The 14,632-nt window shown below is 33.7% G+C and overlaps 1 protein-coding gene across 1 annotated transcript in view; it reads left to right on the top strand.

Moving 5' to 3' along the window:
- The window catches only part of AGPS (alkylglycerone phosphate synthase), a 160,773-nt gene that overhangs the window by 78,742 nt on the left and 67,399 nt on the right, over positions 1-14,632 (top strand). The window contains exons 9-10 of the mRNA XM_044242402.1: positions 5,656-5,781; positions 8,084-8,192. Coding sequence (XP_044098337.1) covers positions 5,656-5,781; positions 8,084-8,192 — 235 coding nt within the window. The remainder of the gene's footprint in view (positions 1-5,655; positions 5,782-8,083; positions 8,193-14,632) is intronic.

Below are 14,632 nucleotides of genomic sequence, written 5' to 3' on the forward strand. Positions count from 1 at the left end.
CACTTAGATTATTTACAATTTGGGGCTATTTCAAGTAAAGCTGCTGTGAACATTCATGTGCAAATCCTTGTTTGGACTTATGCTTTCATTTCTCTTGGGTAGATTTTTTGAAATGAAGTGGTTAAATCAAGTAGTAGGTATATACTTAACCTTTTTGAAAAACTACCAAACATTTTCCCACAGGGCATCATTTCATATTCCCACTAGCACTGTGTATGAATTCCAGTTTCTCTACATCCTCTCTAGTACTTGTTAATGTTAGTCTTTTAAGTTTTAGTCATGATGTGTTACAGTATCTCATTGTGGTTTTAATTTGTATTTCTCTAGTGTCTAGTGATCTTTACAAGTGCTCTTTGTCATCCGTGGGTCCTCTTTGGTGAAGTATCTGTTCAAGTTGTTTATCTAATTTTTAAATTGGTTTGTTTGTTTTCTTATTGAGTTTTGAGAGCTCTTTACATATTCTGGATAGAAGTCCTTTTGCCGAGCTATGCTTTGCAAGTATTTTCTCCCAGTCTTTGTCTTGTGTTTTCAGTCTCTTAACAGAGTCTTTTGAAGAATTGATCTTTTTAATTTTGGTGAATTCCATAATGTATTTAATTTTTTACTTTATATTTCGTAGTGTTGCTGTCATATCTTGAAATCTTTGCTTTACTTAAGGTTACAAAGATTTTCTCCCATTTAAGTTTCATAGTTTTTGGTTTCCATTCAAGTCTCTGATGAGTTTTGAAGATTCTGAGTTAATGTTTATGTATGGTGCAAAGGATGGATTGAAGTTTGTTTTTTTATTTTTTTTTTTTTTGGCATATGGATATCCAGTTATTTCAGCACCATTTGTTGAAAAGACTACCTTTCAAATTGTGTTGGCTCTTCTGGGTTTTTTCCCTTTCCATATAGACTTTCAAGGTTTTTTATATACTTATTTGACAGAGAGAGAGAGAGCACAATAGGCAAAGCGGCAGGCAGAGGGAGAGGGAGAAGCAGGCTCTCTGCTGAGCACGGAGCCTGATGGTGGGGCTCAATCTCAGAACCCTGGGATTATGACCTGAGCCGAAGGCAGATGCTTACCCCACTGAGCCACCCAGGCGCCCATCCATATAGACTTTAGAATCAGTTTGTTAATATCTGTAAATACCTTGTTGAGATTTTGACTGGGTTTGTTACACTGAATCTGTAGATCAATTTGGGAAGGACTGACATCATGATAATATTGAGTCTTCCATAAACATGGAATATATCTCTCCATTTATTTAAAACTTTGACTTTTCTTCATAGATTTTGTAATGTATCTGTTAGATTTATACCTAAGTATTTCATTTTGGTGGGCCTAATGTAAATAGCATTATGTTTTTATTTTTAAATTCCACTGTTGCTTCTTGGTATATTGGAAAGCAATTGAGTTTTGTATATTAATCATATATCCTGCCGTCTTGCTTTAATTGCTTAATAGTTCAAGGTTACTTTTCTGTTTTTTCAAAGGTATTTTAACTGAGTATAGAATGATAAGTTGATAGTGTTTTTCTTTCAGTAATATAAAGATAATGCTTCACTGTTGTCTCACTTTACCGTTTTTGGCTAGAAATCTTATCTTTGTCCCTTTGTACATTCTATGGGTTTTTTTGCCCTCTGTTTTGCTTTTAAGATTTTGTTATAACTGCTTTGAGTTATGTGATTGTGATAGATCTTGGTGTAGGGTTTTTTTTGTGTGTGTGTGTGTCTGTATTTCTTACACTGGGGCTTTGTTGAGCTTCTTTTATTTGTGCAATTATACTTTTCATCATGTTTGGAAAATTTGGGGCTATTATTTCTTCAATTATCTGACTCTCCCTCCCCAACCTGACTTTTAGGGACTCTGTTTACTTATATATTAGGCGTTTGAAGTTCTACAGCTTACTGCTGCTCTTCTCATTTTTTCTTCAGTTTCTTTTGCTATGTCTTAGAGTTCACTAATCTTTTATTTGCTGAATATATTCTGCTCTTAACCCCACTAAGTGTATTTTTTACCTCAAACATTATGTTTCTTACTTTTCTAGATATTTATTTGGGTCTTCCTATATTTTCTGTGTCTCTACTCTGAACATATGGAATACAGTTAAGTAACTGTTTTCATGTCCTGGTCAGCTAATTGTAACATCTGTGTTAGTTCTGGGTTGGCTTTGATTATTTATCTCATAATATTGTTTTCCTCATTATGGGTTGTGTTTTATTGCTTCCTTGTACAGTTGGCAATTTTTTTTAAAAGATTTTATTTATTTATTTGACACACACACACACACACACACAGAGAGAGCGAGAGAGATCATAAGTAGGCAGAAAGGCAGGCGGGGGGGGGGGAAGCAGGCTCCCTGCTGAGCCGAGAGCCCGTTGTGAGGCTCGATCCCAGGGCCTTGAGATCATGACCTGAGCCAAAGGCAGAGCCTTTAACCCAGTGAGCCACCCAGGCGCAATTTTTTATTAAGTACCAGACATTATGAATATCATCTTGTTAGGTCTTGGATGTTTTTCAGTTCTATAAATATTCTTGAGCTTTTTTTCCCTGGGATATAGATATTTGGATATAGTTTGATTCTTTAGTTCTTCCTTCTGCGATCTTTTAGGTGGGTTCAGGAGCAGTGCTCAGTCTTAAAGCTAATCATTTCTCATTACTGAAGAATGACCATCTTGGGTGTTCTATCTCATGCTTTGTGAAGGAAAAATTTTCCAAGTCAGGCTAGTGGGAACAAATTTCTGGCCCTGTATGAGTGCTAGTACTTTTCTCTTAATCCTTTGCATTGTTTTTAACTCTCATCCTGGGTAGTTTCCTCACTTATATGTGCTTTTCATTACTCTGTACTTTAAAGGGGACCCTCTCTTTGCTGCTCTCTTCTCTTCAGTACTTTCTCTTGTGAATGTTATATTCTTTGGTTTCCCACAACTGCAAACTCAATCTACTTACCTCACACACAGTGTTTGCCAGAGCTGTACTTGGATTCTCTTTCCCTGCATCACCATCTAGAGCATAAGCAAGGGACATTCATAGTATTCACTTCCTTTGTTTGCTTTCTCAAGGGATCACAGTCCTTTGTTACCTCATGTCCAGTTATTTAAAGACTTTCGTATCTTATATTTTTTCAGGTTTTTTTTTTTTTCTTCATGTGAGAGGATAAATCTAGTTCCTTTTACTTGAACTTGGGTGAATGTCTGTGCACTTTTAATTTTTTCCTTTATACTTCTAATTGTTCTGTATTTATTTAATTATGTTTCTTGTTAATTTCAGTTCCTTCTCTTTCTATATAATAACAAGCTCTGCAATTTAGAATTTGCTCTTAGTGTTGTGACTCATGCCTAGAACATAGTATTTGTTGTTTTAATATTGAATGGGAGTACAGAAATGAGTAAGATAAATTTCTTATTCTGTTTTATGGGATAGAGATGGAGAGGAGAGGTTATTTTATTTTATTAAAAAAGGATATTTGATTAACTATATGAGTTAAATCTGTAAACCTTTGTTCAGATTTTCCAGCAGCTAATGGCATTACCAAAGACACAGCAAACGGTGCCTGAGTGGCTCAGTTGGTTAAACATCTGCCTTGGGCTCAGGTCCTGATCCCAGACTCCCAGGATCAAACCCCACATCGGGCTCCCTGTTCAATGGGGAGTCTGCTTCTCCCTCTGCCTCTTACCTGACTCTTGTGCTCTCTCACTCTCTCTCAAATAAATAAATAAAATCTTAAAAACAAAAACAAATCACAGCCTTTAGAAGAAAAAGTGGCTGAATGTATGTGGTCATAGATACCATTTATTAAGCACCCAACCATATGCCAGAAATTGTTTCCTATTAATAAGTGCACTGTAACATGCAGATTTTCTAGCAAGCATAAATGGCAAGTTTCAAGTTCAGGTTCTTAACCATTACACTTACTTCACTTACCTAGTAGGAAGTTAGTCAGATTTTAACAAAGTAGTAGATTTAAAATGGTGTGCTAGGTTGAGGTCCTTGAGCATAGAGACTGTCTTTTTTTCCCCCCCATTCTTTTTATATCCTCATTTTCATTGCTTTACATAATTCCTGGCTTGTGGTAGCCACTTTATAATTGAGGAAGGTAATGAAGTAAACCTACAGGCATAAGAGGCAAATTATATGTAACATTGGATATACTCACAGAAGTAGTTTAGATTTAATTTGCTTTGGTGTAGATAATGTGGAGATTTTGTCATCAGAATATATGAAAACTCACTGTTTAGTGCTTAGGATATCTAAGTGCTCTATTAGTGTTTTTCCTTTTTCTGCTAATTTCAGAAAAATTGAGTAACAGTCTTTTTTGAGAGTAAATAATACGAATATAGATTGGGAATTAAGGAAGAACTATAAAATAACAATCCGATGATCTTCATTTTAAATTGTTCATTCATAAATTTAAGCTACTTCTTTGTGAGTAGTTAGTAATTTCTTAAAATTAAAGACCTTGAATATTTAGTGAAATTTATTATTAATAATTGATATCTTTTTAAATGCTGTTTTTCTAGCAAAAATGTTAGAAAAGATAATAATTTGCAATGCTTATGTGCAAAAGCTAACAAATTATGTTTAACGTATTAAGTTCTCTCAGTTTGGATCACAACTTTTATACCATACTTACAGATACAAACATAGCTGACATATTCTACATCTCTGCATGGCTTACTTGAAAAATAGAAGCAGTTGCTTAACTGGATGACTATCAAAATGGTCAATACAGATTGATGGGCTTGAGTGCAGTAGACAGTGAGTGTGCAGATGGTGGTGTCTGTACCATTTGACATGAGATGCCTTAGTCTTTAAAATGATTTCAGTGGAATGGCTTTGGTGGTGTTGCAGTAAAGGGCATCCATTCAACTTCAGGTGCTGTGCAGATGGCAAAGCCAAGCTAATATAGAAAAATGAGAAACAAGTGACTATTTAATGTACAGGAATGCATGATCTGCATCACAAATAAATGACAGTATTACATGCAGGAAACCTAGCCAGATGGCTGTACATTAAAACACATGACTCCTTGAGAGAATTAAGTACAGGCAATTTGCTTAGATTTTCTGCAGGCCTGCTGCATATTATGTTAGGGTAGGGAAAACAAGAGATTAAGTGCTTTATTTATTGAAAGTGTTTAGGTGAAGTTGGCAGTTATTTAAACATAATCTGATCTCCGTAAGTATTTAAATTATCTCTTTGTGGTTAAAAAAAAAAAAAAAAAGAAGTAGGGACGGTAGTTGGTTTTATTTTAAAAGGATGAAAGGAATAAGATTGGCTAGCAAGCCTGTCTTTTGGTCCACATTTTTCAGTTTCATAAAGTTTTCCACTGGGCAAAAGCTTAAAAAATTTTTTGGATGAGCATGATAGAAGTATTTCTTTTTTTATATGGGTTTTAATGAGTCCAAATACCAGTGACATATGGAAATTTTAAAGTATGAAGCATGAGAGACTATGGACTCTGAGAAACAAACTGAGGGTTTCGGAGGGGAGGGGAGTGGGTGCGAGGGTGAACCTGGTGGTGGGTATTAAGGAGGGCATGGATTGCATGGAGCACTGGGTGTGGTGCATAAATAGTGAATCTTGGAACACTGAAAAAAAATTAATGTGTTGAATGCTATATGAAATGGTCCCATTTTCACTAGTAAAATACTACATTTTTTGTTTTTCAGCTTAAAGAAAGTGGTTATTGTACAGGTCATGAACCAGATTCACTGGAATTCAGCACTGTGGGAGGATGGGTTTCTACTCGGGCATCGGGCATGAAGAAGAATATCTATGGCAATATTGAGGACCTGGTAAATTTTTTTCTGGTTACTATGTCATAATTGATTAGTATATTACTATAAAATGATTAAAGCCTTTTTTAGAGTTATATGGTAGGGTCTTCTCAAAAGTATACCCCTTTTGATTATAGTGAAGTTGACTGTGTGTAATAGAAGCAGTTTAAAGACAACTGTGGTCATTATTTACAGGTGCTCCTTTTCAAATGACTGATATTTCAACTTTATAGATGCTTCATATTATCTGACTTATAAAATATATAAACATTATTTTATAAGCCTCATGGAGCCTCAGTCTTCAAGTCCACCAAGGTTTTAGTCCATTTATTTAGATGATCTCATCATTGCCACTCTTGCCTTAGGAGAGTTTATACTTACTTCTCTTAAAAATTTTTTTTCTCTATAGAATTAGAGAGCCTAATTAAAAAGGTTCTAGTAGATGGCAATATGACCTGTAGTGGTTTATGTGTACACCATTTTATTTTAGCTGATCAGTGTTCTGGGAGTTAGTGTGGTAATAGTATAACTGTGGGCATTCTGACTAGGGATTAGATATCATTTTTTCCATGTGTAGCTTTTAGTGATTAGTTGTGTGACCTTGTACAAATTAGCTCACCTTTCTAAACTTCTTTCCTCTTACTTCTTAAAGTAGAATAATGATATTCACTGCATGGAATTATTTTAAGTGTGTATTATAAACACTTAAAATGTTCACATAATCCTGTCTTTTTAAAAATTGAGGATATTTAAGAAATCACATTTTTCCTTTTGCAAATAAAATAACATTCAATTTCAGAAGAGAGAATTTGATTCTTTCACTATTGGATTGTTAAAAACTTTATCATAGTTAACATGTGATAGACTGCTACATTTAGTACTGCTAAAGCATGTAATTTATTTTATCCCTTTTTTGGAGAGCCTTAAGGACCACAGATAATCATATATCCTAATGTGCTTACTTGCATATGTGTATCTAGCTTTTGATACAAAATAGGATCATGCTGTGTTTAATCTCTTTAGACTATGTTATCAATATATTAACTTGTAAAAAAACAAAGACAAGTGTATTTATACACTATCATTTTTAGACTGTATATAATTCTCTTTTACTAGTAATTCATGGTTTATTAAAGTAATTCCCAATTAGTGAATATTTTAAATTATTCTTGATTTCAAAATTGTAGGAAACAAAGAGGAAAATATCTTCTTTAGTAATTTCCTTGGTATACATCTTCAATCACTTTGGGGAAGTTCCTAAGGCTTGAATTGCTGAATCAAGACATTTATATATATTTTTAAGTCTTTGAATTTTTATTGCCAAAATGTTTCATAGAAATTTGTGCCAATTGGCATTCCCACTAGCACTATGAGAGTATTTCTTTTACTGGACCCTTTATTTATATTTTTGTCTTTTTAATTTTTTTTATTTCTTTAATTGCAAGTGAGTGTATCCTTTTAAAATGTCTTCATTTTTGGTTTCTATTTTGTGAATTGTTTATTGATGTCCTCTGCTCATTTCCTTTTTGGTTTCTATTTTGTGAATTGTTTATTGATGTCCTCTGCTCATTTCCTTAAATAATAAATAGACTATTTTTGTTTATCTGTCAAAAAGCTGTTGTAAAAATGTGTTGGATTTTCACCTAACCATTTCCTGATTTAAATTTCAGGAACTATTTTTGAGTGACCCTCTCCCTTGAGTATGCTTACATTCTCACTGGTGTGAGACTTGTATCACATGCATCTCTCTTTTCTTCTTTTCAGTTCAATCACTACATCTCCCTCTTCATCCCATTTTTTGCCTGATTAATTAATACTTCATTCTTTTCATTCTTTTCTACTAAGTGGGCAAAGTAGATAAATTGAGGGTGGGAATAAGGCAAGAGTAAATTTTTTCTTAGAATTCTAAGCATTGAAGCAGCTTGAGGTGATTAATAGTGCTTCATTCAAAATTAAGTGAAAGAATGAACCTATTAAAATATGATCATTATTTTTTTCGTCCTTTAGTTTTTTGCCACATGGATAATCCTAGACTAAATTTGGTTTAAAGAAAAGTGCTTTTCATTTTTTTAAGGTGATGAACATACCCAAATCAGTAACAATCTTAGAATGATTTTTCTTCTTTTAAAGTTATATAAAATTTATTTTTAGTCTAAGAATTATTAAAAGATACTAGAATTCTGAAGGGTGTCACCATTTATCACTTAATCTATTATTTTAAAAGTAGAGTTTTTTATAAATATGGATGGCTGTGTGTACACACATGCACAACATTCACTGACAAATATGTAGACTTTACATCATGCATTGTATTAAACAGGTGGTTCATATAAAAATGGTAACACCTAGAGGTATAATAGAAAAAAGCTGTCAAGGACCTCGTATGTCAACAGGCCCTGATATCCATCACTTCATCATGGGATCTGAAGGTAAATATTACTAAATTTATTACAAAAAATTACAGGTTAGAGACTCAGTTTTGTGAAAATCTGTGATACTGTGATATAAGATCTTTGAAAGAAAGACACGTTTTATATATTTAAAGAATGGTGATTTTTTTTAAGTTTTATTACTTTAATTTAGTACTTCATAAAGTTTTTATTATGAGAACATCTTATTAAATGTCCTTTTACATTTTGGTTTTTTATAGTTTTAGTGATAAGTTAGCCTTTTTGGTATTTTATTTTTGTTTTACAGTTTTTTAGGAAGAGTAGTTGTTAAGATTTAAAATGGTTTGCTTTAAAATTTTATATAATAGTATTCTCTAACCTTGTCTGAATTCTCAGGGGTGAAGAGCTGAGAAAGTATTGTCTTAGTGTCTTGCCTTTCTGTAATTGTACTTTTTATTACTTGCTATTTGATTCTTTGAAGAAATGGAATTTAAAATCCTGTTGATTTATATATCTTTTAAAACGTGTGTTGTACTTTTTTTTCTTTTAACTGTTTACTATTCTTTGCTTGGTTACTTAATGCTGGGTTGATTAGAATGTAGTTCTTTATCTCACATTTAACTGCTGTACTGATCAGGAAAAAACTGATCTATTTTGTAACTGTTCTGCGGTGAATGTTGTGGATAAGATGAACATAGTCGTGTTTTTTAATTCTTAGAATAGTAGACAGGGATATCCCTTAAATTCAGAGAAATAAGATAAAACAAGTGTCTCTAACTTAGTGGAGGAACTCATTACTAATTTAGAGGATGGTACAAGCTAAAAAAGAGATAGATTTTTGAAATGTTTAGCTGTATTCATGGATGAGAGAGCAATTATAATAAACTAGGATGATAGGACATCAATCCTGTCTTTTGATAGAAACATCAAGGAGGGAAAATAGAACAAACTATGTCTCAGTGACATGTTAGAGGTCAACTGTTGATTCGATGAGCAGTGATATAGCTTAAATATTTTTTCATGATAATCAATGATAAACCTTTGTCACCATGTATCACCAGTTTACTTTCTTATTTCTGATCAGTATACTCTTCTGTGGAAAAATAGAACTACATTTTTATGAGAAAAATGTTAAATTCCCTTAACACAATATAGTTCTTTGGTAAATATTCTGCAGCTTCTAATACTAACACATCATCCAAAAGTTAACTGAGATATATAACCTTTTGCCACCTGGTATCAAATTGAGTAACGAATAGGTATTAAAACTGAGAGTTATTAATTATAGTCTTGGTGCATACATAGTTGGAGTCAACTCTGTAAATATAAATGATCTTTTTAAGTAACTATATCAGACATTTTTTTCTCCCTTCACTTAGATTTTAAAATTTTTGGTGCTAGTTACTATTCTGGCACACTGAAGGGACACAGGTGACAATTGGCCTTTATAATATAGTATGATAATATAGTATGATTAGAAGTAAATGCAGGGGAAATACAGATAAAGTTCATATTAATGGGTGCTTACGAAGACCTCTTCAGAGGGGCCATACCTAAAGTGGTCCCTGAAGGTTGATAGGAGTTGACAGAATAAGGTGGTGAGGGAGTTGCCCTGCAGAGAGAACTGCAGGTGGGCAGACTTAAAGTGAAAAGAGCCGTCTCTGCATGGTGAAGCTGCCAGGTTTTCAGTATAACAGGAACATAATATTTAGCTATAAGAGTGTAGTAGGCAGCAGGTCAAGAGTAGAATGGTAAGAGTTACAGGGTAACTGGAGAGAGAATTTGGTCTTTTATGTCTTTTAAAATAGTTTAAACTGTATCTAAATGACTAGAAGACCTCTATCAATAATAAATTATTTACTGAATTTGAGGAAGGTAAACTCATAATAGAGGAAACAAATAAATATGATTTATTAAACATACACTAGGGCAAATTACTGTATTTATTTATTTATTTATTTATTTATTTATTTTTTATTTAAAGATTTTATTTATTTATTTGAGAGAGAGACAGTGAGAGAGAGCATGAGCGAGGAGAAGGTCAGAGAGCGAAGCAGACTCCCCATGGAGCTGGGAGCCCGATGTGGGACTCGATCCCGGGACTCCAGGATCATGACCTGAGCCGAAGGCAGTTGTCCAACCAACTGAGCCACGCAGGCATCCCCAAATTACTGTATTTAAATGAGATTTTATTATACACATATATGTAAAATGATTTAGGAGCATGAATGATGAAATCTTTCAGATCTGGATTTCAGTCCTGGTTCCACCACATAAATTTCTGTGACTTAGTGTAAATTAGGTAATTTTCTATGCCAGCGTTCTCAGCTATAGAATGAGGATAATAAAAGAAACCATTTTCATAAGCTTTTGTGAGGATTAAATGAGATTATGATAAGCAGTCTATAAGCATTTAGTAGATACTCAACAAATGTTAAGTTTAGTATATGTGCTGCCGAAGCGAGCACCAAATGTTAAGTTTATTACTGTTGTTGCTATTTATTATTTTGGCATCAGTGGTCTTTACAAGTAGTCTATACAAGTATAGTCCTTAATCCCCATCTCTGTATGTGGACATAGAGTCATCTTAATGTAGGCTGGGAGACAGCATGATTGAGAAAGTTAATTTATGTGAAATCATATTCTTTTTTATTTTATTTTTTACTTTAGGATTTTTTTTTATGTTTTTAAATTCTGGTTAGCATACAATATAATACTAGTTTTCAAGAGTGTAGTATAGTGAGTGATTCAGCACTTCTGTATATCACCTGGTACTCATCACAGCAAGTTCGTATTCTTTCATAATATGTATTTTTATCTGTTGTCTTTAGCCATCTAAGTAATTACTTTCTGCCTTAAATGTGAATCATATACTTTTCTTCAAGTTAAAAAAAATTTTTTTTTGCTATAGTTAAAATTATCTCATGATAGCCTTGAAAGCATTATCATTAAAGAATGCATTTTTTTTGTCAAAGATTTTATTTATTTATTTGACAGATAGAGATCACAAGTAGGCAGAGAGGCAGGCAGAGACAGAGAGAGGGGGAATCAGGCTTCCCTCTGAGCAGAGAGCCCAATGTGGGGCTCGATCCCAGGACCCGGAGATCATGACCTGAGCCGAAGGCAGAGGCTTAACCCACTGAGCCAGCCAGGCGCCCCTAAAATGTATTTTTCTGATCCTACTAAGTTCTACATGTGACTAACCATGTTGAATTTAATGTTTTTATCTTGTGTTATGAATTTTTCATAATGATTTTTTTCAATTAGCAGCTTCCTTCCATTTTAGACACTATAATAGTCAAAGCCTCTAAAATGCTTTACATCTTTTCTTATGTATGAAATTTACTAGTAACTCAAAATAATTCGTTCTTTCATTTGAAAAATGGTTAAAACTACATTTTTATTTTTTTAAGCCTATGACCCACCCTTGTTTTCGTCTTTGCTCTATGTTGAAATAAGTGAAGTGCTTATTATCAGTCCTTTTGTGTAATTTTACCTTTTGTATGACCTTGAGACTTGTAAGACAGCTTGAATGGTTATAATGTCCATGGGTTGCACTTTGTTTCCTTCATTCTTGAAAATGCTGCTCCAGTGCTGCTTGGTTTTATATGTTGCTTTAAAGAAATCTAATGCTAGTTCTTTTGCCTTTGTAGATTGTTTCCCTCTTTTTGCCTGAGTGTCCTGAGGATTTTTTAATTAATGAAGTCTACTACTTTTATAGCTCAGAGTTGATTGATCTGTGTTGTTTAACATGGCACCCAGTGGACCCTTTCTATGTTTACATTTACATCTTTTATTCTTTCTGGAAAGTTTTTTTTGGATCCACTGTTAAATATTAGGGGTTCCCACCCTTTGTTTTGATTTTCCTTCTTCAGGGACACCAATTATACTATGCTTGACTGTGTTTGTTTGGCATTTCAGGGAGTGACTAACCCTTTTTTATTCCCCAGCTTTTTTCTTTATTTCATTTTCATTCCCTTCATTATTTTCCTGCTCTTCTTCAGTGCCCTTTATCAAGTCTTCATTTGAACCTATTCTCTGTTCTCCTTTGGATACCTTATAACTTAGCCTTCATTTTTTATATGTCGTTTTATTGTTGTTGCTGCTCTTTTTCTTTCCTGAGATTAGTCATCTCTCATTTCATTTCTTCTTGTTTTTTTGCTGACTTTTGATGATTGTATTTCTGATTCAGGTTTTTTTTAAATTTTTTTTTTAATATCCCCAAAGGCTTGCTTGACAATATTTAATTCAGTTTGAGATGTTTATTACTGTTTTCTTTACAGGATCGTGATTGGTTTAGGAGAGAGACTTTTCATGAGCAGAAAAGCTTTTATTTACATTTTGTCTCTTTCTAGTAGTTTTTGTGGATTTGGTCTGCTTTTTTCTATTGCTATTTATTACTTAGAGAGTGTTTCCTAGTTTGGGAATGTCCTTTCCTGTGCTACTTCCCTCTCTTGTGCTACTTGTTTTGTGGATGGTGGTATTTTGGTGGGAGAAGTCATGGCATGTCTTCTTTTTTATTTCTATAGGATCTTTAATTTCCCTCTCTTACTTCATTCTTTCCCATCATTACTTTGTCTCCAAGGAGTACCACACTTCTCTGAATATGATGCTCCTCTGAAAATATTCCTCTTGTCTCTCTAAGGATGCCTTTCTAGTTCTTCCCATTTTCAGACCCTCCCCATAGCCAGGGCTATGGATTTCCCTGTACAGGATATTTTGGTGTTACTGTTGCACTTTTGGTGTCTGTGGTTGATTTTGTCTTTGCTTTCTCCAGGTCCTCAGATACTCTTTGTTTTTCCATATAAAATCTTTTAAGCCTCCCCTTACTTTCTACACTTAGAAGCTTGCAGCAGGTGGAAGGCTATAGTAGGTCTTTCGGAATTTTTTCTTTTTATCTCTATTTAACAAGTAATGTGAAGGTCAGAGTGTTTTTTTTGTCTCCTAGTAATGGTGAAAGTTTTATTTCAATATTATTTGTGGTTTTCTGTTTCTTGTTGATTTTTTTGTTTTGAGGCAGGGGAAGGTAGAGAGAGGGAAGATTCAGAGTCAAATGACTTACATTCTTCTTAATCCTAAAGCACCTGAAAGTATATTGTTAAATTACAAAAGAATTTATTTACTTTAAGCAAATACTTGCATTTTATATCAAATATTCATATGAAGTAGCTTTCAGTTTTCTTGAGAAGAAACATTATATTTGAAAATTATAGATTAGAAAATTCTTAAATTTATTGTAGTGTAGTTTTGATGAAACCGAAAAGTGAATGATGTATAAGCCTCTGTGATGTCATATTGCCATGGAATTATTTATAAGCAATTATATAAAGTAGATTTAAAATATAAGTGTATAAAGTGATATAATGTACATATATTCAAGGTATAATAATTCAAGTCTTTTATATCATTCCACTGGCATAACATTCCCAAAGCAAAAGAATCATTAAATATAATGAAACACAACAGAAACGAGCCATTTGATTGAGTGAATTTAGGTATATCCATTTGTAATGGGCTAATTCGAATGGAAGTTGAATGGAAGCTGCTCTCTGAGACCTGGGTGACTTTGCTTTCACAGTGGGACCCCCTGTAGACTCATAGCTGGATAGTTGCAGACACTTGCTTTGGGCATTTCATTAACCTTGTGATAATGCAGAGTCTCACTTTAAAATTGTTTTTTTTGGGGGGGTGCCTGGGTGGCTCAGTGGGTTAAGCCGCTGCCTTTGGCTCGGGTCATGATCTCAGGGTCCTGGGATCGAGTCCCGCATCGGGCTCTCTGCTCGGCAGGGAGCCTGCTTCCCTTCCTCTCTCTCTCTGCCTGCCTCTCTGCCTACTTGGGATCTCTCTCTCTGTGTGTGTCAAATAAATAAATAAATAAATAAATAAATCTTTTAACCTCACTTATGTTATGGGGGGTTTTATTACTTGAGAGTGCCTACTCTACATAGGAAGCAATAAAGGTAAGCAGAAGTTTAAGGCGTGGTCACTACACTGTAGAATTAGGATTTTAAAAGACGTTTGCTAATGTAAAGGTATATATATTTTAAAATAAACTTTTTGAATATAGTAATTACATGCACAAAATTAAAATATGGACCGATGTACAAAATTCAAAAGGTATTAAGGATGAATAATGGGAAATCTGCCTTCTGTTCTTTCTTTAGAGCATTTCCTTTGTTCACAGTAAACACTTTGTGCTATATTTAAGTGTGTATGTATGCTCTTTTAAAAGCACAAACAGGATTTTACTACTCTGCTTGCACTTTGTAAAGCTTACTCCATATCATTACGTTTAGAGCCACTTCATTCTTTTCGACAGCTACTGACTACACTAGCCAGACCCTCATTGATTGGCATTTAAATGGTTTCCAGCTTTTTCCTGGATTATATTTAAGTTGTATTAGATAATACATATGCTTTAATTCAAAGAAGGATTTTCAAATGGCTCCATTTCTCAGATGTTAAGGAAAGATTTCACA

This window comes from Neovison vison, chromosome 3, assembly GCF_020171115.1.
Source record: "Neovison vison isolate M4711 chromosome 3, ASM_NN_V1, whole genome shotgun sequence".
NCBI lineage: Eukaryota > Metazoa > Chordata > Mammalia > Carnivora > Mustelidae > Neogale > Neogale vison.